The sequence below is a fragment of the Choloepus didactylus genome, chromosome 9, assembly GCF_015220235.1.
Source record: "Choloepus didactylus isolate mChoDid1 chromosome 9, mChoDid1.pri, whole genome shotgun sequence".
In the NCBI taxonomy this organism is placed as follows: Eukaryota; Metazoa; Chordata; class Mammalia; order Pilosa; family Megalonychidae; genus Choloepus; species Choloepus didactylus.
The window spans coordinates 64276179-64303005 of NC_051315.1; the positions used below are offsets into that span (position 1 = coordinate 64276179).

General features: G+C 35.1%; 1 protein-coding gene across 1 annotated transcript in view; it reads right to left on the reverse strand.

Moving 5' to 3' along the window:
• The window catches only part of CHN1 (chimerin 1), a 223361-nt gene that overhangs the window by 79998 nt on the left and 116536 nt on the right, over nucleotides 1-26827 (reverse strand). Inside the window, exons 5-6 of the mRNA XM_037849301.1 lie at nucleotides 23481-23512; nucleotides 20978-21091 (exon numbers count right to left, since the gene is read on the reverse strand). Of these exons, the coding sequence (XP_037705229.1) occupies nucleotides 20978-21091; nucleotides 23481-23512 (146 nt within the window). The remainder of the gene's footprint in view (nucleotides 1-20977; nucleotides 21092-23480; nucleotides 23513-26827) is intronic.

The window sequence follows — 26827 nt, forward strand, 5'->3', positions numbered from 1 at the left end:
TAAATACAGAATTGCCATATGATTTGGCAATCCTGCTACTAGGTATATGCTCAGAAGGACTGAGCTCAGAAGGTAGGGATATAAACAGATGTTTGCACACCGATGTTCATAACAGCATTACTCACAATTACCAAAAGATGGAAACAACCATCCATCAACAGACGAATGGATAAACAAAATATGGTATATAATGGAATACCGTTAAGTCGTAAAAAGGAATGAAGTCCTGATGTATGCGACAATATGGATGAACCTTGAGGACACTGTGTTGAGTGAAATAAGCCAGCCACATAAGGACAAACACTGTTATGAACTATTATAATAAGCAAACTCAAAGAGAATATATGTTACCAGGAGACAGACTGGGGTTAGAGAACGGAGACTTGATGCTTAGTTTGAACAGTTTCTTTTAGCTGATTGTAAAGGTTTGGAAATGGATGGTGGTGATGTTAGCACATAATTGTGAGTGTAATCATCTGCACTGAAATGTATAGGTGAATATGGTTAAAAAGGGAAATTAAGGTTGTATACATTACTAGAATAATAATTAAAAGATAAAACATAGGACTGTACAACACAGTGAATCCTATTGTAAATGATGGACTATACTTAGTACAAGATAGGAAGGTTCTTTCATGAATTATAACAAATGTACAATACTAACACAAGGTGGTAATATTAGGGTGGTATATGAGAAAAATTCACCTAATGTAAATCATGGATGATAGAGAGAACTATTTTAATAATCTTTCATTAATTGTTAACAAAGGTAACTACTGTTTTAAAAAAAGTACAATCATAAAAAAAGTGCTATGATCAATTGTAATAAATGTTCCACACCAATGCAAGGTGTTGGTGGTGCAGTGGTGTATAGGAATCCTGTATTTTATGCAGGATTCTTTTGCAAACTCACAACTTCTCTAATAGAAAATAAGAAATAAAAAAAAACAAAAAAAACATGTAGAGGTATTAAAAAAACCCAACGTAACCTCAAGGGACAAGAGAATGAATTTCCACTAGAAATGAAAAGAATTCTTTTATAACATTTATAAGAATTCTTTCTTATAAATGTTTATTCAATAAACATTTAACAAGACAGCCAGCCACTCTGTTAGATATCAGGACCTTCACAACAATGTTCCTTCTCCTTTGGTAACCCAAGTGGGACTGCAAAATGGACAAACATAAAACACATCAATACAAAGACAACATGTAATGTTTAATTTTTAAAAGTTCACCCGTATGTTATATTTCACAATAAGGAAATAACTGAAATCATGGAACTGTGACCCATAACGTTCTTTGAAATTTGCTCTCTACTTGTTAAACTGTACTTTGAAAGTTATTACTTTTCTGTATATGTTATATTCCACAATAAAAAACATAAAAAAGTTCATATTTGACGGAACTTTAAAAAATGATTATAAAGTATGTATAATCTTGTTTTGACATAGGAAAGTTAGATTTCTGAAAAGTGATTCACCAAACCAAGTAAATCCCATATCTCCCTTACACTATTAAATCAAGAAACTCACTACTAAGATCTTAGCACTTACACAGAAAAGCTTACATAAGATCTCAGAGCTGCTGCTTATATCCAAGTACAAAAATTGCCCTTGCAATCTTGAAGTAGGGTTTTGCCAGGAGTGGCAAACCTATGTGTGGCAAGTGTCGGTCCTATGTGTTTAAAAGAAAAACCTTAGGCTTTGGTATCAGACAGATCTGAGTTCAAATCCTGGATCTGCCACTTCTTAGTTGAGTGACTGGGAAAATCATTCTTCAAATTCCGCATCTAGAAAATAGGAATAACATCACCTACCTAAATGGCTGTAAGGATTAAACCAGATTATTTAAATTAAAGCTAAGTATATAGTAGGCTCAGTGAATGGTAGTTTCCTTTTTTCCCTACTGCCTGTTAGCCTAGGCTAATGAGAGAATGAATTATCTAAAACAATAAAGAAAAAACAGAAAAAATATACAAGAATCATTGAGAGGACAGAATAAATAACTGATAACACTGCCTAAAGGGAACATCTTTGTCATAGCTTATTTTACAGTCAAAAAAGGCAAGGAGGAGCTTTTGGCGAATTTTTCTTTGGATGCCCCAGAACAAGTTTTTACTACTTGGTTTTACAGAGTGGGGCTGCAACAGAGTGCAGAGGGGAAGATATGTAGGAAGCAGGGGAGTCCTCCCACTGTGCTCTAAATTTAAAGGAGAAAGATAAGTGAATACACTAATACTTAAAGCAGAACATAACATTAAATGGATCTAGTGACTACTACTGAACTCTAGAGTTCAGATGTACTGATTCGTAAAAATTGTTAAAGTAAAAACATTTCCTCTATTCTTATACAAGAATTTTCTTTTCATCTTTTCCTATTATTATCTGCCTCTGTCACTGCTTTTAAATAGCTGCTCTTTCCTTGGTGAACATGCATGAAACTGTATAGGCACAACTCTCAGAGTTCAACAAGCTGAAAGTCCGTTTTCCCCAAAGTGGTACCGTAGTTTACAAATGGGAAGGGGGGAAGACTGGGGGTAATCTGCTTTGAACTGCTACTGTTGTATATAATTACTACTTTCATGAAAGAATATCTGTTCCTCCAGTGAGTCCTGGTTTTGGTTTTCATATTCTAAAAAGCTATTTAATGCTGTCCCAACTGCATTCAGATGAATTTCAAAATAAATAGTTCTAACATGTAGCTTTAAAAAACGAACAGAATCCTTAATAACATCCTTTCTATTTTTTAGCAGGTGTATTGAACTTATAAAAAATTCAGTCTGGAAGCACAGAATGATCAAAATATATATAAAGAAACAGCCTTTGGAATTTTACTTTACTTTTTTAAAAACCAAGAGGCCAAAGTATTTGGAAGTATCTCTTCAGAGGGAAGTTCCAGGCTGTTAAACAGAAAAAAAGAAGAGAAGACAAACATATACAACACACTTGTTTAAGCTAACAATAAAATGTTAGAAGTATTTCCAGCAACCAATATACAAAAACAGTTTTATTTCTCTTAAATATACATATTTGCATGTTGTTTGCCAGAGCCTGAAGCTAATCTAAATGTGAAATACAAATATCTCATAGAGTCATCTGATCATAAACATATCCTTGGAAGTAAGGTTAAAACAGAAACAAGAATATGATGAGGCAGTCAATTAGATACCAAAAATAAATTTAGATGGAGTCTATGAACTATGGAAGGCTAAAGCAGAGAGAACATAGCTATATACAATTCTTAAATGTTTTTGCCATCTAAAACTTTGTTAGAAGACTACTTTGCTCTATCTTACTATACAATTTTGGATGGTAAAATTGGGGGAAAAGTATCAAAATCTGTGAACTCATGATGTTCTCTTGGGAGAATAAATCATCTTTTGGCTATGGAAAAAAAAAGTGCACTTTAGTTCACCAAATAATTTATTTTCTAGAGGAGTTTTAGTCTACTTTGTTCCCTTACCCAATAATTCCTTTAAAACTGCAACAAGATTTCATGAGATAACTTCTGGTCATAGATGGCAGACTGAGTGCACATCTCTTCTACTTCATGAAATTCCTAAAGTAACAATTAAATGATTTTTTTAAAAAGACATAAATCCCCATGGACAAAAAAGCCTGGGTGAAACACCAGCAATAAGAATTTGGAAACTAGAAAGTAGTAGAAAGTATGATAATTTCCTTAGAAGACCAAAGACAACTGAATCCTAAGTCAGCAGTGGGGAAAGCCAAGAAGCAAATCAATTTGCATAACTAACAAAGGTTTTGGTGGCACCAGTATCTCTGGAAGGTGGAACTGATATAGAAGGATTAGTTCAAAGTCTGTTTAAAAAGAAGTTCCATTAAAAGCTAATTAAAATCTTATTTTTCACAAGTCTATTTCAGGATAAAAATTCATACTACAGTGGAAGTCTACAAAAGTGTATAGTCACACATGTGTGAGTGCTTGCGTAGTTCTATATGTGTCTGTGTGTGTATATAAACACTAACTCACGCAGAGTGCCTCATTTAACCATTCTGTTAAATATTTATATACATATTTTCCAGATTTTTACTATCTAATTCCTTGAAACAACACAATGCTTTTATTTAATCATTTCTGCATAAACTATTCCATTCTAAGTATCATATTCAGAGTGAAATTTAATATTTTTCTGGAGGACTCAGGTTCATGATCATGAACATACTACTAAACTTTTAATGTTTAGACACAGAAATATCCCAGAAGCTATTGTAGTGTATTGAGTTACCTTTCTCTGATCTAAACTGCCCCCAATTATTGTACTTGAATCTGCTACATTTTAAAAATCTTCCTTGCTCTTTGCAGATTATCAAATGTGTTTACTTTCCAATTTGCTACTTTTAATCCACTGTAGGCTTGGAAAAAAGACAAAAAGATTTAGCAATATTTTATATAAAATTGTAGTTACATAGACTCTAAATGGGGATTATTGGGCTCTCCTTTGCATTAAATACATGGGTTCTGTGATGGCTATTTTAGCCACTCATGGGCATTTCATTTATTCCCAGCTAAAGGGCCATTTTTTGGAGACGTGAGGCAGTCAAAAGTCTGACCACCAGATAAGTAGGATATTATTATAAATAAACAGAGGCAGGCCAACATCTGGATAATTACATACCTTTAAGTTTATAACCTAGTATTCACTAACAATCATCAAATTACTAGCTTTTTCTCGTAAAAATGCCTCATTAAAAAAATCAATTTATTATTGTATGATTTACATGCAAAAGTGTATGCATTTAAGTGAACAGTGCAATGAGTTTTGACAGATGCTAATGTTACAGGTGAGATTCAGAACACTTCCAATACCCCCAAATGTTTCCTCATAACACTCATGCCCCTGCCCTGTGCAACCACTTATCTGCACCATCATAAAATTATTAGCATTTTCTACTATTTTAATAAATGGAAGCATACAGCATGCAGTCTTTTGTGTTTGGTGGCCTTGGTTTTTAACATAAACACTTACTTTAAACAGACGGATATTGCTGACATCAGATTTCAAATACAATTAGACCAGGATTTCTGGCCCTGGAAAAGTAATAAACCATATTTGTATTTGCTACTTTGTATCTGAGATTGCCTTTAAATAGCCTCTTGTCTCTAATGCAGATAACAGTCATGAGATATAATCAACCTGTTAGATGGCATAAAGGAATTATCAACATAGCAATAGTTGCCCTTTGTTGATTTTTAATGGACAATAAGCGAAAGGCTTAAGACATAATACATAATGTATCTGTGTGTATGCTTATTTTAATAATACTATTTAATATCTTCTGAGTGTTTCATCTAGGCACTATGTATCACTATGCCAAATAATCCTTCTATAACCCTATGAGATATTATTATTATTACATCCTCATTTTATAAATAAGGATTTAGGGAGACTAAGTAACCTACTCAAAGTAATACGGAAAATCCTGGAACCAGAGTTGAATCCAGGACAGTCTGACCACAAAGCTATGTTCTTAACTACTGACCACCTAAACTAATTTGTCACCATAAAATCAATAACAGGGTTAAGTATCTTTCAGAGCAACACACCAAAGGAATCAGGAATGTCTGCCCACTTAAGAGATTCTTAAACAGAATGAAAAATCACTGTCTGCAGTTCTTTACTTATGCAAAGAACTGTATCACAGGGAAGGGTTCTAAGTCTGACAATTTATTATCCAGTGCAATTCTATTCAATAGGCCCAATATGTGCCAAACACTGCACTAGGTTAGAGGAAACCAAGATTAATAAGACTTAGTTTGTGCCTTTGAGGATTTCAGTTCACTAGAGACATTCAGACATATAAATAGATTGTTACTATATGTGGTACCTTGGGCATCATGAAATCATAAGATGAGGTGCCTAGGTATTATCAGAAAATAAAATTAATTGCAGAGAATAAATTAATAACCATATGATCAACAGCACCAGGTATAATGTTCAGCAGAGATTCAAATATAACCTTGCACATTAGGTACCATCCCCCAAAATAAAAGTATCTGAGTTATGAATGTGTTTCTAAGTGAACCTAAAAACCTGGCAGCAAACAGCTATCGGAACTCTTGGCAAAATTTTGAAAGCCCTAGCAGGAGGGGTCAATCTGTAGCTTGGAGAATGACCACACCTGAGAGCAGAAGCAGAGCCAAAAGCTGAGACAAATGTCTGAAACAAGAGCAGATGGGGATGAGGAAGAGGGAGGAACACTCACTCAGACTGATGACAAGAACCATAGGGCAGCTATTTTAGCCTGGGGATAGCATGAGACATTCATAAGAGATCTGTTCTGCTAGACCCAGAGAAGACAGGACAATCTTGGGGGTGAGGGGCGGGGGGCAAAGAAAACCAGAGGAAATATTCAGTACATTTAATAAGGGTAATGCATATAAAATACATAAAAAATGAGAGTAATTCAGAAAAATGGAGGTTATAGATCCAGAGTACCAAAAGGAAGATCAATAGAGACAAATTAATAACTGCCCTTTCCTTAGCAAATCAAACAAATCTCCTCATACAAAAGAAGTTATTATCCTTAATGCTGTTTAATAAAATAAAATTGCCACCTGCATTAGGAGTTGCCAGGAGTGACCCCCTTTCCTGGAAATGGCAGGGACTTTTCAGAAGATAAAAATTGACCAAGGACAGAAGTGCTGAGAAAGTGGACCAATCCTGGTAAGGCTGCAATTTAAGCAACACTTAGTGATAAAACGGTCTTGGTCCAGTAGGGATAGCCTATTAAAAATGGACAAGTATATTTTACTAGCCAATGTATACCTGTCCCCTGCTTTGTAAGACCCTTCTAGGTAATGAAGAACTTAAACCAACCAACTATTTTACTTCCCATTTGGAAATCCACTAATGCCTTTATAAGCCACATAACCGACTCACCAACTTGAGACTCTCATCCCACTTCCCAGTTTGTGATCTCCCTGCTCAAGCAGTTTCTCTTTCAATAAACCTGCAGTTTTGATTATGTTTGTGACTGTTTCTTTTAACAATATGTGTACAGAACATGTAGCTATTTGAAAAATTACCTCTCTCCATGGAAAAGGAAGTTTTTGAAATCTGAGAGATTCAATTGTAAGTATATATATGCAAAGTTTCTATTTTCCCCTCAGCACAACTTATAGGAAATGGTTATTTACTTTTATTGACAGAGGAGAGTTTAAAGTTTATTAACATTTTTAATCAGTAGAGGATAATCATGGGTGTGATAAAAATTTAGACGTGGGAACATTTCTGGTGCATGGGGAAAGTGAAAGACTTCACACCAACTAATTAAAAACAACACTTACAATGAACTCTAAAGCTACATCTATGGATACTTACATGACATTTATAAAGTTCTTAACTACTTTCTGTTTCAATAGAAACAATGAAAAAGTCACAAAATCCACATATAAACTTTTAAAAATCACTCTTTTAGATATGAGATCTAGATATGTTCAAGATAAGCCCCAGCAGAGTACAAACAGCTTGGTATGTATATCTGGGATAAATTGTATACTGCTACATAACTCATGAACTTCTTTATGCACCGTATATGCCAAAGATTAAGTTTGTAAAGAAGAAAACCACAAATCTCTCCTTCACATCTTCAACTCTATTCTTCTCCCTCTTCCCAATCATAATTCCATATTTGGTTTCCCTGTTTTCAAGGCATAATGTCACCTGTTTGTCACATCTTCCTTACGAAACTCATTTTACTCTCAAATAATCTTTGTTAATGTTTTTCTTTTAAACTAAATACAATTGAATCACAACTTCCTAAAATGTATTATAATGATGTTTGGTTGGGGCAGGGAAGGCAATTTAATTAGACAGGTGCATGTATTATATATATGTATATATATATATCTATATCTTTCAATAAAAGCATTTTAGTAACCAATAAATGCACTTATATTGAAAAATCATAAGATTAGCTGAACTCATAGTTTATCTTCATTCTTTTACATACTTTTGAGAGAGTCATGCAGACATTGCTACACAGCAGCCCACATTTTGAATAAATCATATCCATCCTGCAGAGCTGCAAAGTAAATGAGTATCTAGAAAATGACTACATCAAACTTATGTAACCTTTAATGGTTACGAATGTTGGTGCTTTCAGTTTTTTTGTTTCCAACATCACTATATTTAATTCTGTTTATCAGTAAATCTTCAAACTTCATGTTTGTTGGTCAAATGTTAGACTCAATTGGTTAATTACAATGTGCATCACCAACCATATGTAGAATATATACCTACTCATACAATGATGTAAATTATATTTTATGTATATTGTAAATGTCATATCAACATACAATCACTTTGGTGAAATGGCTTATAAAAATGTGGAAAAGTGGAGGGAGGAGGGAAGCAGAGAAAGAGAGAAATTCCTTTTCCCATCTTCTATTGGTGTATTCCGGCAAATTTTAAAATTGGTATGTCCTGAAATTCTGAAATCTGTTTTCTGGCAAAATCCAGCTTTAAAAAGTTGGATAATCCTTTGAAACCCCTTGCTTTCTTATTCAAAATGGATATACAGTTTCTGAAGTCCACTAGAATTCAGAGACGTGTATTAGTAAAATAAGAATATCTTAATCATTTTGTACATTTACTAACTGCTTTTTTTATTATTTTACAAATTATGGTGTAAGAGAAAATGCATCCACTCTTCTGCGTTTTGGCAGGGCAGAAGCGTATCCTTGCACAACTGACAGCATAAATGACAGAAGACAGATAGTTGCTTTTGGATTCTGAGAGATTTATCTTCAGAGAAAAGGCATGTGTGTGTGCATGTAACATACATACACAAAAACATCCATACATTTAAGACATTTCTAAGATGCCAGTTTAATTGGCATAACAAACAAATTAGAACAATCTAAAGCTTAGCACCATTGAGTAAAGTAGTCCCTCTTTATCATACTAGTTTATAAAAGCAATAAAACATTTTGTCAGACTATCTAGTGGTTACTTGAACTACATATACATACATATACTTTTATTTTGGAAACAAACTCATAACTTCATAGGAAACACAAAATGAACTGGAACAGCAATGGAACTGAAAGCTGGTTAAACAAGATAGCTCTGGCAACTCCATGAAACTTCTAGAGAATGAGTTCTTCTAAAATGATGGATGATCTGTCTTCATCTGGGAATGTCAATAAAAAGAGATGTTTGGTGAAAAGAGAAGGGGAAAAAAACAGCAAAAAAAGAACCAGCTTTTAGTATTTCCCAAAATGAATAACATGTCTTTGAATCAGGCAAAAACGTGACAAAAACCTGCCTTTCTTTTCCAGAGTGGAGACTGCTGGCAGTCTCCCAATATCCTCTCCCCTCTTCTCCCTCAATAATAGAATCCCTGCTGTTACTGCCTGGCTTGCCTTGCTGTTAGGAGTGTATAACAGGAATGGAAGTGAAGTGGTAAGCACCTTTACCCTCCACGTCTCATTAGCTGTAATGTAGATATAGACTCTGGTGCTCCAGCAGCCACCATGAGATGAACTTGGGAATGGAAGCCACACACAGGACAGCAACAGGGTGGAACTGATCCAGGTCCCATATCAGCTCTGGAATATGTCCAGATTTCTTGAACATGGGAGAAAAACAGACATCTATTTTGTGTAAGGAACTGTTGTTTCTTATTCTGTTACTTGCAGTCAAACCCAATTTTAATTTTCATTCTTTACTGCATAGATTACTTTTGTTTTTGTTATATTGGGATTTTCTTCTATGAGGTCAAGTATTTGTGATTAAAGATAACACAAAATTTTTAAGAAATCATACCAAGAACAATTTTCTCCTCATCAGCTAGCTTTATCTAAGAAATCAATAATAACAAAATAAGAGGGCTAGAAAAATGTTTAACTAGGAAGTTTAAAATATTCTCCACTACCCAGCTATTACCACCCCTAAAAATGTTTTGTTTGTTACAGTGATATAGTAAAAATCAAGAGCATAATTTGAGTTATTTTATGGGGATCGAACTTGCTTGGGAAATTCCCAGAAAATTCCAAGAGAGTCACAGAGCTTTAAACCTCTTGGGGGTGCCAATGGGGCAGGATCTTTTTCTTCATAGGCCCTCACACTGCATTGACCCCTTCCTCGTTTCTTTTTAAATGTGCTTTGAAGTCAGTGGGATCTTTTTGTTTTTTTTATTAGAGAAGTTGTAGGTTTACAGAAAAATCATGCATACAATACCGAGTTCCCACATACCACCCTACTATTACCACCTTGCATTAGTGTGGTACATATGTTTCAATTCATGAAAGAACATTTTTATAATTGTACTATTAACTAGTCTATCATTTACAATAGGGTTCACTGTGTTGTACAGCCTTATGTTGTTTTTTTTTTAAATTTCTATTCTAGTAACATATATACAACCTGAATTTTATCCTTTTAGCTACATTCAAATATACAATTCAGTGCTGTTAATTATGTTCACAATGCTGTGATACCATCACAACCATCCATTACCAAAACTTGATAATCAAGCCAAACAGAAACTCTGTATAATTTAAGCATTAATTCATCATTCCTTACCTTCAACCTGGCCCCCGATAATCTATATTCTACTTTCTGGTTCTATGAATCTGATTATTCAAACTCTCTCATATCAGTGAGATCATAAAATATTTGTTCTTTTGTGTCTCGCTTATTTCCAGTGGGATCTTTTTAAAAGAAAAAGTGCTATAGGAGGCCTAGTAACAGAAAAATTTTGAAACCGAAAAGACAGGGCAGTCAGGAGAACACATTGTCTATAGATATTAGAAAGAGTCATGGTATAGATAAGTAAAAATAAAAAACTAACAAAAATAATAGGAATTAGATTTGAAAAACAAAAGCAAAGCAAAAGTAAAAAGAACATCCTGAAAACATCTTGTCCTTGGGGGTGTGACTCAGTATAGTCATCAACTCAAAAATGCAAAACGAGATAAAGGATTTGTCAAAAGTACTGGCAGTAACACAGAGAATATTAATGTCTTCACCAGTTGTTGGCAAACCAAAGCTCACAGGTCAAATCTGGCCTGCTGCTTGTTTTTGTAAGACCCACAAGCTAAGGATGGTTTTTACAGTTTTAAAAGTTTTACATTTAAAATGGATGTATAAAATTACAAGGAACTTTGAATAGGGAGTGAGATCCTCCTGATTTGTACATGTTAGTGTGAAACCCTGACACATCCCTAAGTAATTTGGGCAGAGAATAAAAATGTATTTGCAAAGCTCCCCTGAGGGACTGGGGGGAAAATGTGGAAATATTAAACTTCCACACCTGGGTAACTACTGATATTCTCACAAGCATTGGGGACTACCAATTTAAAAGGCTGAGCCTTAGATTTTAGGGTTTACCCTTATGACGCTTGTTATTGCAAAGGAGAGGCTAAGCCTACTTATAGTTGTGCCCGAGAGTCACTCACAGAGGATCTCTTTTGTTGCTCAGATGTGGCCTCTATCTCTAAGCCAGCTTGGCAGGTAAATGCACTGCTCTCCCCTCTATGTGGGACTTGACTCTCAGGGATGTAAAGCTCCCTGGCAACATGGGACATTACTCCCGGGGATGAGCCTGGACCAGGCATCATGGGATTGAGAAAGTCTTCTTGACTAAAAGGGGGAAGAGAAATGAAACAAAATAATCTCTCAGTGGCTGAGAGATTTCAAATAAGAGTCAAGAGGTAATTCTGGAGGTTATTCTTATGTGTTATATAGAAATGCCTTTTTAGTTTTTAGTGTATTGGAATAACTAGAAGGAAATAGCTGAAACTGTTGAACTGCAACCCAGTAGCCTTGATTCTTGGAGACGATTGTATAACTATGTAGCTTACACGGTATGACTGTGTGATTGTGAAAACCTTGTAGCTCACACTCCCTTTATCCAGTATACGGACAGATGAGTAGAAAAATGGGAACAAAAATTAAATGAATACTGGGGGGGGTGCGGATAGAATATTTTGGGTGTTCTTCTTTACTTGTATTTTTATTCTTCTTTTTATTTATTTTTTTTGGAGTAATGAAAATGTTCAAAATTTGATTTTGGTGATGAATGTACAACTATATGATGGTACTGTGAACAACTGTACACTGTGGATGATTGTAGTTTATGTGAATATATCTCAATAAACTGAATTTTTAAAAAAATGGATACATAAGTACCTACATAATGTCATCAATGTTGCCCTTTGACCGACAAAGTCTAAAATACTGGGCCCTTTCCAGAAAAAGCCGGCCAATCCCTGATCTATGTAATTAACCATGTCTTCTCAACTAAGGCTTAAGGATGGGAAAAATGAATGAACTTCAGTTTGCAGAGCTTGTCAAATTCCACAGTGTAATCAACAGCAGTATGATGTTAAGAATAATCACGAACAATCGGGAAGGTAAGGATTACTCAGATTGTATTTGAGCCACTGGTTAGCCATTAGGAAGTAAATCTAATTAGAATTATGGTATGGTGTTCTTTCCGGTATTCTGTAAGATGTTAATAAGTGTTATCTTATCATAAAAGTTAGTGACTGTAAAAGTTAGGGAAATGATGGATTATAGAAAGTTTAACAAGTTATCAGTTTTTGTGTTTCAGTGTGTGTTTGTTCTGTTTTGCTGCAAGACTTATCAGAGCCTTTAAAAAGTCACCAAGAGAGGGATATAGTATGCAGTGATCACCAAATTTATTTTACCTTACTTCTGTAACCTATAATATCTTTTTTTAAAAATTCAGTTTTATTGAGATATATTCACATACCATACAATCATCCATGGTGTACAATCAACTATTCACAGTACCATCATATAGTTGTGCATTCATCACCCCAATCCATTTTTGAACATTTTCCTTACACCAAAAAGAATAAAAATAAGAATAAAAAATAAAAGTAAAAAAGAACACCCAAATCACTCTATCTCCCCATCCCACTCTATCTTTCATTTAGTTTTTGTCCCCGTTTTTCTACTCATCCATCCATACACTGGATAAAGGGAGTGTGAGCCACAAGGTTTTCACAACTACACAGTCATACCATGTAAGCTACATAGTTATGCAATCATCTGAAAGAATCAAGGCTACTGGGTTACATTTTGACAGTTTCAGGTATTTCCTTCTAGCTTATTCCAATACACTAAAAACTAAAAAGGGATATCTATATAGCAATTAAAAATGCCTTCCAGAGTGACCTCTTGATTCCACTTGAAATTTCTTAGTCACTGAAACTTTATTTTGCTTCATTTCACTTTCCCCTTTTGGTCAAGAAGATTTTCTCAATTCCACAATGCTGGGTCCAGGCTCATCCTCGGGAGTCATGTCCCATGTTGCCAGGGAGATTTACACCCCTGCGGAATCAGGTCCCATGCAGAGGGGAGGGCAGCAAGATCACCCGCCAAGGTGGCTTAGAGAGAGAGAGGCCACATCTGAGCAACAAAGAGGTTCTCTGGGGGAGACTCTTAAATAACCTATAATATTTTGAAGAAAGTATTCCACACAATACAGTTTGGGAAATACCTCATATTATATCAAAATATGAGGGATGATGAAAATAGTCTGGAAATAGTGGTAACAGTTACACAGTATTGTCAATGTATTTAATGTCAAAGAACTGTCACTTTAACTGGTTAAAATGATTTTTATGTTGTGTCTATTTCACCACAATTAAAAACTAATTTTTTTAAAATTAGATATATAAACACTCCATAAAATCTAGAGGAGAATCAATGTAACCATCAAATCTCCTGTGGGGGTGGTGCAATCCAGGCTAAAGAAGTATGGATTAAATCACTAAGAAAAAATTCACTGGAAGTTTAACCATGTAAAAATTAAAATATATTTCAAAGAAAAACAAAATAAAGAAAACAGTCACAGTAAATATAATAACAGTTTGCTATGTATAATATATGAAGAATTTATAGGGCAATGGACATGAACAGGTCACTAAGAGAAACCAACTTTTCTTCCCCTTTCGCTATTGACTCCCTTTCAGCTGTTTCCCCCACTGAAATCAGAAAAAAATTCAAATTTGGATAATGTCCCAACCCAGCTTAAAACTCAGCCATGTCTCCCCAAGGCTCTGAGGATAGACCAAAGTCCTTAACGTGGCTGACAGGAAGCAGAGCACACAGCCTTACCCCTTCCCTCACCAGCTCACCCTGCACACCAGCAACAGCCTTGTTTCAGTTTAGAAACACACATGGCCCACTCCTGCCCGGGGGCTGTCGCATATGCTGGTCCTTCTGCTGAGACTGCTCTCTTCCCCATCCACTCGCTCTCTCTTTCCTTAGTTCATACTCTTGCCTCCTTCACATCCCAAATCAGACTTCACTTTCTCAGAAAAGCTTCTCCTGACTGCAATCCCCTGGCCATATATCAACCCCCCTTTATACTGTCTGAGCTCCCTGTGCTTCCCTCTGCAGCCCTCGCCTCAATTTATAACTTTATTTTTTTTGGACAATTTGATTCAAGTCTAATCCTCTCACTATATGATAACTGTAGGCTCCAGAAAGCCAGGGATCTTGTCTGTTTTGTTCATCCCTGTATCTCCAGCATCCAGAAGTGCACCATTATAATTTTCTGAAAACAAAGCAACAATAACAAAAACATATAGGAAAAAATGCCAAAATATTAATTGTCTTTGGAGCAGTGAGACTACAGGCAATATTTTTCTTTTCCTAATTTTCTGCATCTTACATATTTTCTATGGAACACATGTTAATTTAGATGGACCTAAATTTAAGCAAGTAAATACAATAAGTGAAAATGAGAGTTTTAAAAAATGGGGAAGTGAAACTTCACCTTATAAAGGATTAATTCAAAAAGCAAACTTCCTACATAATTATTGCCATGGAAAATGTTCATGATATGCAACTATTTGAAAAAAAGCAGACCATAAAATGGTATACTTGGTATGAAACAATTTTTGTATACTCAGTAAAGTGCTAGAATTTCATTCACCAAAATTTTCACAGTGATTACCGCTGGGTAGTGTGATTAGAGGTGACTTTTTTTGCTTTTCTTTGTACTTTTCTACATTTTTAATGTTTTCTACATTGTTCATGTGTAAGAAAAAAACTAAATGATCTCTTTAAATAGGTAGGCCTCCTTATGCATTTTTAGTATGGTTCAATTTCTGACACACTTTCAAGAACACATTACTTTCTTAAGTAAAGGGATGCCTTATGTTAAACTACCCATTCCCCACTGTAATAATAGTTTGTTTTATTAAACAACACATGAGGGTCTTTCACATTAACTGGAATTATTATATTAATACATTTTTAAAAGATTATGGCTCTGATAACATGGTATTTTATTTTTAAGTTCAGTAAATTAAGCTATCCTTTTTATCACTGTCAATTATCCAATATTATAAGACTACTAAATTCTTATGGTCATCATGAGTTATCACCTACACTTATATACAGAAAATTCCCCATAAAGTAATTCATAATCTTAACTAAAAGAAGCAGAAAAACATTTCTGAAAAATCATTCTGCAGAACATTATTTTCCACTTGTTCCAAATAGCACAACAAGAAGGTTTGCAGGAAGTGAAGCGAAACCATGGCAACCAGCTAAACCTATCATGAGCTATCAGATCAAAAGAACACACAGTACATTACACTTCAACGCCTACTAGCAGCATAATCTTTCCCCAGTTCCTTCTGATCCTTTCCTAAACATGAAAAAAGCTTTCAACCAATTTTCATATTTTAAAAATGTGACTTACCAATATCTACTATGATTCTTTGGCTTTACCAAGGATTTTTTGGCTGAGTTCACCTTAGAAGTTGGCCTAATATTCTGAGATTCAATGAGAAATTGTTGGTTCTTTTCTACCATTAGCAAAATTAGATTTTTTCTTCAATGCATTTTATCATTTTTAATACAGTAGTTTCTTCATACTAAATCTTTGCTTCAGAACTATAAAGATTAAATTACATTCTCACAGTCGTCCTTTGCTTAATAGAATCGTATCAGCATTCTAAACTCTCAGTCATAATAATTAAATCCTAATTGCATTTACAGAATATGGAAGACTCCCATGTTACCATCACCTTGTCCATTCTATTATCAGTCATTGACTCCCATCATAGACACTGAAGCTAAATTCACAGAATATGGCTCAACATGCTCTTGAACAATCAATCATCAGCTCAAATGAAATAAACAAGGGAATGATGGTTTTTGCGAGGCATTAGATGTTTTTGACACAATATATAGCCAGGCAGACAATAGGGCAAACCTCTACTAAGTCAAGAGAAATCATCTCTGCTGTTAGGGTTAGCCATCCCCTCACAATTATCACTTTAAATAAAACACAGTAGATATTTACATATCACAAATATATATAGTATATTATATGCATGAGGAAATTCTGGAAGGATAAACAGAAACTGTGACTGGCATTATCTCTAGGGAGTGGAACTAGAAGTCTGTGGTGGGAAAGTACTACAATTTATCATTGTATACACTTTTCTCTTATTTGAATATTTTTCACAATTCCATATATTTTTTCATAATCATAATAATGATGTAATATATTACAAGGTTGCAAATTTGTTTTATTTTTAGAGATAATTATTGCTGCTTTATAAGTTATCCAAACTTACTATGAAATTATTTTTACAAGTAAAAAGTAAAAATGATCACCAAATATTTTCTACAAAGGAATTTTAGTTTAAATTATTAAACTTTTAAATGCATTTAATTTGGCTTTTCTCTTTTTTGGGTGTAAATCTCATCCTTAAAGGCTTTAAACAACTCCTAGCATTTACTCCTAATTTATTAACTGAAAATGAGAAATAATTCAAAGGCTCTTAATAGTCTATGTATCTGCAGTTTTCTCTTCCCATAGACAGAGCACATGGGAAGTCATTAATTAGAAGGCTGCTTGGTGACCGTGGAGTGCAGAGCAAGAGGAACTGGGTGGACCAAATGTTTAATGAAATATTTGTCAAAATGTGTTCCGAAAAGACATTCCATGAAAAGAGGGTCTAATGATCAAATGAGTTTGGGAAATGCAACCTGCTCCCATTAACAATAACCCCAGGCTCTGAGAGGTGCTGCAGAAAAGAAATCCATCTGAATACAGCATTACTGTTTGTATTCATCTCCATACTATGGTCAGCACTGCCAATGGTGACCAAAATTCCCCTCCATTCACTCTGGACAGACTCTGGAATGCCAGCCTCTATGACTTCCCTTTCTATTGCCCCCAAGGCTGACCAATTCTTCTTCAGAACAATTATTTAGATAAGTTGATACACTCAGTTTATAGTCAAATCTTCAGAGATTTAGGAGGCATTGTCTTCCATTTTGACCCACAGTTGCAGCTAGTGCCTTTCTTTCTTCTCAAAATGAAAATAGTACTATTGCTTTTTCCCCTGATTGTAAAAATGATAAACACATACTGTTTAGAAAAATCAAGCAACTTCGGAAAGTACAAAGAAGTAAAAAAAAACCTTTAATTCATCACTCAGAGGTGACCAACATGAATGTTTTGGTGATCATCCTTTCTGACACCTCTCTACTTACATATATGACCTTACATACCTAATTTTACCCTAAGTAATACACATACTTTTCTGTATAATGAATTTTGTTTTCAGATTAACAGAGGCTAAATAACTTTCAGAATTTATCAAATAAGAAATATGATGTATTTTTAAAAGAATATACAATACATATGCCCAAACATTATGATTTCTCAGTTTTTAAATTCTCATTTGTTCTCCATTATCTAAAATTCTTCCAAATAATTTTTATCTGGTTGCTCAGTATACAATCAACAGGAAGGTGCCAAGCACTGAGGGTATAAGGTATTCTCTGGGATGTGTCCAAACCTGCCGTGTAATATCCAGATATAGGATTTGGAGATTATCAAGACTCTTGCACATATGTCACCCTGTTCCTCTCCCAATTTAGAGAGGCTAAAATGAGTCAGATTCAACAGAAATGTCTCTGGAGTTGCCAAATTTGGAGTTAGCATTTCTCTTCAAAATAAGCCCTTTAGAAAATGTTCAAAAACTGATTGTGGTGATGAATGTACAACTACATAATGGTACTGTGAACAACTGATAGTACACTGTGGATGACTGTATGGTATGCATATATGTCTCAATAAAACTGAATTTAAAATAAATAAATAAATAATAGCTCAAAAAACCTAACCTATTCAATTAAAATGAAATCATATCGATCTGACTATATTAAAATATTTTGTATACTAAGAAAAAAAAGCTCTTTAAGACCTATAAAAGATATATCTTGAAGCCCTTTTAAAGATCAGTTTTCCATAGTCAAAGGAAAATTGCTTACTAAATTAATTATCTAAATGATTCTGGTAAAACTTAGTTCCCACCACACTTCCCACTTGGCATCCTTATTGCTCCCACAATGATCTTTCTAAATTGCAAATTTAACCACCAGTGTATTCTATTAAAAGTGGTCAGTGATTCCCATTTCCCACAGATTAAGTCTAAATTCATAAGCCTGAAATACCAGGCCTTCCTGGCATACCTATCGCCAAAATTTCCTGCTCCCTTCCTGCAAGCAGCCTGCCATACAGTAAATGCTCCATGCTTTTCCACATGTCCCTGCCTTGGCCATTTCTCCTTCTAAAATACTCATTTTCTTCATCACATCCCACCCTTCTATCTGGCAAACTTTATCTTAAAGAGCCAGTTCTAATGTCTTCTTTCTTTTCCTCTTGTATGGTACCTGGCAGAATAGAGACACTCAATAAATGCTGCTGTTTTTGATGATTTAGTAATCTGAGGGATTATTTTAATTACACACATTGACAGTGAAGACGAAGCTACTGACTTCCATGAACAAATATTAATGACATGTCATGGATACATATTTTAAGGTATTTTAGTCAAAAGTAGCATGGATTTCATTAGCTAAAATCATTAACATAATTAGGTTTTCCATATCACCTTTAAAATATTAAATTATTATAAAGTCAGTTTGGAAAATAGTATTTTAAACCAAGTTTTTAAAATATAATAGGCAAAAGAACATCATCAAAACACGATTTACAAAATTTTGCTGTCTGGTCTCCCAAAAAACTTTCTTTGGAACTCACACCAGATTTTCTTTTTGTTTACCAACTCTGCAGGTGTCTGTCTATATCCTCCCTTTGTATTATAAACTTTCATTGAGTACCTACCATTTTTCCTGAACCAAGGGGTCAACATGAGCAAAGGCACCAAAGCCAGACAAGGACTAGCTTGAAATTCAGGATGAGATGGAGTGTGGGAGAAGATGCAGGTGAAAAGAAAAGTCAGATCTCAACCACAGAAGATCTTATATGCTAGGCAATGTGAACCTCTTTTCTGATCACAGAATTTTGCACTGGGACAGCACACCTACAAATACATTTCCCCTAAGTAATATCTCACATCATACACAAAGATCCTCAGTGAAAGTTAAGAATCCCAGAGATGCAGGGGAGGTCAATGATACAGGTGTGCATTTGTCTGAAACCTCGTGCCCTCCTCAACACTACAGCCTTGTTGATCACTGTATCAGATGTTAAGTAAAGATTTTAAGACTGATTATTTACGATACTATGGAGGATATGTTAAGAGGTATGAGGTTGGACAAAGCAGTTATTGAACTAGTTCAGGAGGTGCTTGAAGCTGAAAAGGAGGGGGAAAGATTTGAGAAATACTTAAATAATATTGTTGGGTTTGGCTGTGCAAGATGTGTAAGAAGAAAAGTCCATTAGGTGATACAGGCTTTCCAGGGTATATGAAAATGTTTGAAACATGACCAAAGAAAAGGTGTGGCTCCAAAATACTACCAGAAAAATTATAAAAATATTATAAACAATTTTAATAGGGGAAAAACTGTATTTAATGGTATGAAGTAAGGTGGGATCTCTAAATGAAAGGCGCCTGGGCCTACAAAGGTTTTAAAATAGCGCCAAGAGAAAAATGAAAAATGCTTTCTTGATTTCTGTCTTGTGGAACTGACTGGAGAATAGTTACCACCTAATAAAGGGAATACAAATTTACAGCATATTCAGGAAGAGAAGTGATGAGTTTAGCTTGGGACAGACATACTGAGGTTGAGATGCTTGTGGAGCAACCTGAGTTCAAGGACTTATTCCTAATTTTGGAGTCAACTCAGCAAATGCATAATGAACACTGATTGCCATAAACACTGATTTGCTATAAAGACAAACTGGCTCACTCCAAATGGTCATGTATTAGGTTAAAAACAAAACAAGTTGATGTAAATTAGGAGAGTCATCAGCTGAAATAGGGAGTATCAGATAAGAATAGATACATAATGTCACTTCTACTCCATATTCTGCTTTACAGGAATTTCTCTGCCATAACCTAGCTCAAAATGTCCATCAAATTTCAGCACATAAATTACTCATAGTGCATATTCACAAATTTCTCTCTCTATCCTCACTGTAGACCCTCTCACTCACTACTATTCCTTCCCTTTGTAAAAAAAAAAAAGGTGGTTTTTTTTTTTTTTTTGGCTGTTGTTATTATTGCAAGGTTAATGGAAATATTTGCTTCTGGGCACTGTACTGAAAGCAAAAAGCAGCCAAAGTGCTAGGCAAAGTTCTATTAAAAGGAAAGGCCAAGAGCTGCTTTAACCAAAAGCCAACCAAGAAATGACATAGGCTTTAGTCACAATGACTTTTTTCTTAGTCCCTTTCTTTATTCAAAAAACAGTTTGGAGCTGAAGCAGCAGGAGAGATGGGAGAAGAGTTGTAAGATGGATGGAAGGAAGCTCCTACAGCAAAAACGCTTGAAAAGTTTTTCAATTCTTAATTACTAAGCAGAGTGCTACCATTCATGAGGAATTTTTTAAAGGTCTCAAAGCTATTAAAATGGTAATTAGGTCCCAAGAAAACAGGAACAAATTCAATTACATGCTGGGTGCTTTTAAAATGGAAAACCCTCTATTAAGAGGGTTTAAATGAAGCACAATTATAATTACAGGTCCATGACCAACCTTAATGCCAAAGTGTAGGTTCCCGGCTGACGCTGGCTCTCCCGAATGAGGTAGCTCCCTTCAGCCACACTCAAGAGCTGGTCTGCTGCTTCTCTGGAGATCATGCCATGAAACCTAAGAAATGAAGTCAGCTCAGAAACAGTATGTTTTTCTACCTTTTTTTATTAAAACAAGATAAAACACCGCCACCCCACCCCACCACCCATTTCTGATACTGTTTTCCAGACAAAGTATTGCCACACAATTGGAGGGGAGCACTTGTGCTTAACTATGCTGTGTTTCTCTAGGCCTGGCCCCCAGCCAGATTCTCTGTGGTGACGAGAACATTACCCAAGTACTATCCAGTCAATCCATTTAATACCCAGGGACTCAAAATGCACATATATCTAAAGGAAGATCAGCTACTTCTCTTGAGAGGACAGTCCTCTTTTTATGTAGCTGTTTGACCATATGGGCATGTTAAAAAATAGAAAGAAATGGGTCCCATTTTCTTTCTTCACACTAGTGGCACTGCTCCAACTTGGTTTGGAGTTTATGTCAGCAATTTCCAGGACCCTGGGTTGCCCTGAATTGGCATGATTGCCCAGTAATGTGTATAATCTGCATTACTGAATACTCAAGCCAAAAGCTAAAAACTAATATTTGCTTTCACTCTAAAACCCTATCTTTGATTAACAAAGAAAAAAGGAGGAAGAATAAACATAAATAACACTCTTTACACAAAGACAGTAGATTCATCTGTAACACTCTGACATAAAATAATGGAAAAGAAAACAAATGTCAGTTGTGGCTGATCAGTAATATTAAAAATATAAAACCAACTTATATTTGTATGGTGATTTATAGTTCACAAAGAATTTATACATACATCATCTTTCAGTTACTCAAAGATAACCAGATTGCTCCATTCCTCAAAAGAAACTCTGATTGAAACTTTAATGGTACGAAACAAACAACAAAAAAAGTCAGTTGAATTTAGAACGATATATTTAAAAGGCCCTAAAATGACACTTTAATCACTTAGGAACTTTACTAGGGGGCAAATGGAAACTTTTTGGAGTTTTTCTCATAGGAATAGTTCAGTCTTTTTCAATTTAAGTCTTAAAACAGTTCATGGTAGGTACGTTCAAATCATGGCAATTAGAACTGTTAAGTTTAAAAATGGGATCGTGGGATTTCTTATCTCTAAAAATTTCTCAACCTTTCAGAACTAGGTCCAGGCACAGGCCAAGACTGAATCTACTGGAAGCAAGAAGATGGTGATCTATTACAGGTAGCAAGACATACCCCTAAATGACATATTAGTATGTATTTTGAAGTTGCATGACATCAATTAATGAAGTTAGCAAGTTTTAATATCTGTTTTTTAAAAAAGACAATTAATTTAAAAGAAAATCCCACTCAAGGAAACATATATTTTGGAACAAAATTTGACAACGATCTTTAAAGAATTCCTTAAAACTATTCATATCAGTTGACCCAAAAATTCCACCCCAGAAAAAGCTTTATGCACCAAGATGTTTCTTACTGTGTTACTTTTAATGACAAAGTTTGAGAGCAACCTAAATGCTAAAGGCAGAAGAGTGACTAAAAATACTATGGGACAACCATAAAGATCAGCGGTTCTCTTATTTGGAATCACCCTCCCCACAACTCTTAGGTGCCTATATTGCATTACAAGAGTCTTGAAAACTTACATTTACATAGGATTTTAAACAGCTAAAAAATTTTGCTATATACAGTGTTGTTTAACTAATACTATCTCAGGTCATGAAAAACAAAATGATTTTTTTTGGGAATGATGGGATTACTGGCGACTTTTTTAGTCTTTGTTCCCAAAGTGTTATATTTTTATGTTTTTAAGAATCATAAAATTGAAGGATTTTAAACATTATTACCTTTTTCATAATACAGGAAAAATGTTCATTATTAATATTAAATGGAAGAATCAGGTTAGAAAATTATACAAATAATACATCAATTTTGTAAATACTCATTAGGAAAATAGCTTAGCAAATAATACTTCAAATTGTTAATATTACTTATTTCCTGGTAGCACAGATTACTTTTTTTTCTGGTAATAAGGAGAATACATAGTCCTTACATAGAATTTGGAAAATAAAAGTATAAAAATAGAATAAATTACCATAGGGTATGTATATATGTGAGTTGGTATATCTATATGCTCAACATATACACACACACAAATATACAATTTTTCTCATACACATCTAGGATTATTTATTTACTTATATGACTTTCATCTTTCTTTTAACATTATCACATGTACATTTTCCCATGTTACTTTTTCCTTTACAGTTGTCTTTATTTTCTATATTTTTCACCAATTAGAATAATTACATTTGTAATTAGAAAAAAATAATTTGACTTCTCCATATCCAAAAACCTCCTTTATCTTGCCTAATTTGTACTAAAAGATTCATTTACCTGTATCTCTTACATATTCCAAGCTATAAAATGTTTTCTGATAATCTTTACTTACTCTCTTCCATAATACTTTGGTCTGTTTTCTACCTATGGAGAAAGGGAAAAAAAAGTATATTTGTGAATATGCAAATGTGTAGAACATAGCACAATATTTCGTATATATAAGAAAGAAAAAACATGTATTAAGAAACATAATCAGAGTCAGATTAAAGAGATCAGAATCTTACGTCCCAGTTCTACCAGCATATAATTCTACCATCTTGAACTGGTCACCTCATCTCTCTAGATCTATAAAACTCTATGCATGTAAAAAGATTTGGACAAAACCATCTTTCATTTCTAGAATTTTTAAATCTGAAGAAATATTTGCATCACTTTATCCAAAGAGAAAAACAAAACCTTAATGTTGCAACAGTGTCACAACAGCTTGCAGCTTTCTCTCCCATACTTCCTCTCTCTTCCTGTTACATTCTGTATTTTCCATTCTGTTAACATCGTGCCCTTTAGTTCTCCCATCAGCTCTTCCCTCACTGAAGTTTATCTTCCCCCTGAATTTTCTTCATTTACTTGATAGTTTTTTTAACTACTCACCATAACACAGGGCATTAGGAGTAATTAGGACTAGGAAAAAATTTCTACTTCCTTCTGAAAATCGCGCTTGTGCTGGCTGTAGCCAAGGAAAGGCCCAGCAGAATGGATTTTACTGGCATGAAAAAGATCGAGAGCATACATCCCATTCATTCAAGAAATATTTATTGAATAGCAAATGTGTAACAGATATTACTACAACTGCAGAGTTCACATCACTGAATAAGAACAAAATTGTCACTGTTCTTTTTGAACTGACATTCTAATAGTGGGAGACAGACACTAAAGAAGTTTAAAAGAGCAAAATAAACAAGAAAATAAAAAGTAGTGATAAGTGCTATGATGAAAATAAGTCTAGGTAATATAAAAGGTAGGATATGAAGTATTTAAGTTGGGTGGCCAGGAAAGGCCTCTCTGCAGAGATTAACTGGGTCCTAATAAAAAGAAGTCAGCCCTAAATGCAAAATCATAGGAATGGTTGGAAAAAACATGGTGAGAGGGATGTACCTATCTACTGTTGATGAGCAAGTAGAATGGTCAGTGTGGTGGTTCCACAAAAAGTTAAGTATGTGGGGACCATAAGGTCCTGCAACCTCATTATGGGGTATGTCATTTGAAGATCTGAGAGCAGAGACATGAATGGACATTTGCAAATTGGTGTTCATGGAGACAGTAATCATGACTTGCAATGGGTGGAGGTGACCTAAGGTACATAGACTGAGGAACAGAATGGTGAACTGTGGCGTATGCATACAATGGAATACTGAGCAACTATAAGAAGGAGTGAAGCTGTGAGACACACAATGAGGTGAATGGATCCTGTACACAGTATTTGAGTGAAGTACACCAGAAATAAAGGCAAACACTATAATGCCTCACCAATATGGACTAACTACAATGTGTAATCTCAGAATTGAATCTTAGAACATAGCCTAACGTGGACATGATTATTGTTATAGTCCCTAGATTGTAAGCTCTTACAGCAGTCAACTCTATTCCTGAATTGTAATGCCTATCTCTAAACTTTGAGATGCTGATCCCTTAGTGTATAACCTGATTGGTCTCTGGAACAACGCAAATCTCTGAGACACCTGAAACTCAGAGCTAGAGCTCGGCAGATATGAATGTCAGTGTTAGTGTATACAGCAACTGTTTAAAAAAAAAGCTGAAAAAGAGCCCAGACTTCAATTAGTGATATGAATGAACAGATCTGGTTAAGACTAGGGCAAACCGAGCCAAAGGGTAAAGGTCGAAACTGACTGTGTTTTAAAACTTCATCTTCCATATGAGACCAAGGGAAGAGATGTCTATTTGGTGCAGGATCTATATTTTCTAAACAGTATAACTCTACAGTCAGTTTGTTCAAACACCACAATTACATGGAACTTTGAATAGGAAGTGAGATCTGGTAGGTTAGTATAGGTTAGAGTGAAATAGTGACACATCCCAAAGTAATTTGGGCAGAGAATAAAAAATATATTTACAGCCCCCCCCCCCCCCGCACTTCGAGGAGCTGGGAGAAGGTGCAGAAGTGTTCGACTTCCTCACCTCGACTGGTGTTGATGCTGTCACAAACATTGGGACTGGCGGTTTGATGTGCCGAGCCCTCGATCATGGGACTTGCCCTTATGAAGCTCGTTACTGCAAAGGAGAGGCTAAACCTGCATATAATTGTGCCTAAGAGTCTCCCCCTGAGTACCTCTTTGTTGCTGAGATGTGGCCCTCTCTCTCTAGCTAAGCCAGCTCAGCAGATGAACTCACTGCCCTCCCCCCTACATGGGACCCGACTCCCAGGGGTGTAAATCTCCCTGGTAATGCAGAATATGACTCCCGGGGATGAATCTGGACCTGGCATCATGGGATTGAGAATATCTTCTTGGCCAAAAGGGGGATGCAAAATAAGATGAAATAGTTTCAGTGGCTGAGAGATTTCAAATGGAGTCGAGAGGTCACTCTGGTGGACATTCTTATGCACTATATAGATAACACCTCTTAGGTTTTAATGTACTGGAATAGCTAGAGGTAAATACCTGAAACTACCAAACTCCAAACCAGCAGTCTGGACTCCTGAAGACGGTCATCTGATAATGTAGATTACAAGGGGTAACAGTGTGATTGTGAAAACCTTGTGGATCACACTCCCTTTATCTAGTGTATGGAAGGATGAGTAGAAAAATGGGGATAAAAACTAAATGACAAATAGGGTAGGATGGGGGGGGATGGTTTGGGTGTTCTTTTTTCACTTGTATTTTTTATTCTTATTCTGATTCTTTCTGATGTAAAGAAAATGTTCAGAAATAGATTGTGGTGATGAACGCATAACTATATGATCGAACTGTGAACAGCTGATAGTACACCATGGATGATTGTATGGTATGTGAATACATTTCAATAAAACTGAATTTAAAAAAAAATCATAGGAATGGAAAAAGCTTTTCCCTAGGAGGTACCTGGGTGACACCCATAGTGTACATCTGAGCAACTACTATATACTGTGTGCTTTATATACATTTAAACTTCACATAATCTTTAGGAGTTATTATCATCCTGACTTTACTGATGAAGAAACTGAATTATCAGAGAGGTTAGATAACCCCTCAAGGTATGGTGCAGCCAGAAGGATTCTTTTTGTTTTGTTTATTTAAACCAAGGGATTCTTACTCAGAAATAGGAAATAGGGCCCAGGTCCTTTTTTCTACATCGTATTGTCTCATCTGAATTAGGGTAAATGTAGCAGTACCCAAAGCAACTCAAAGCCTAACCTTTCAGGAATCACTTCCCTTAGCCTCTACACAGAACCTTGGCTGCCAAGTT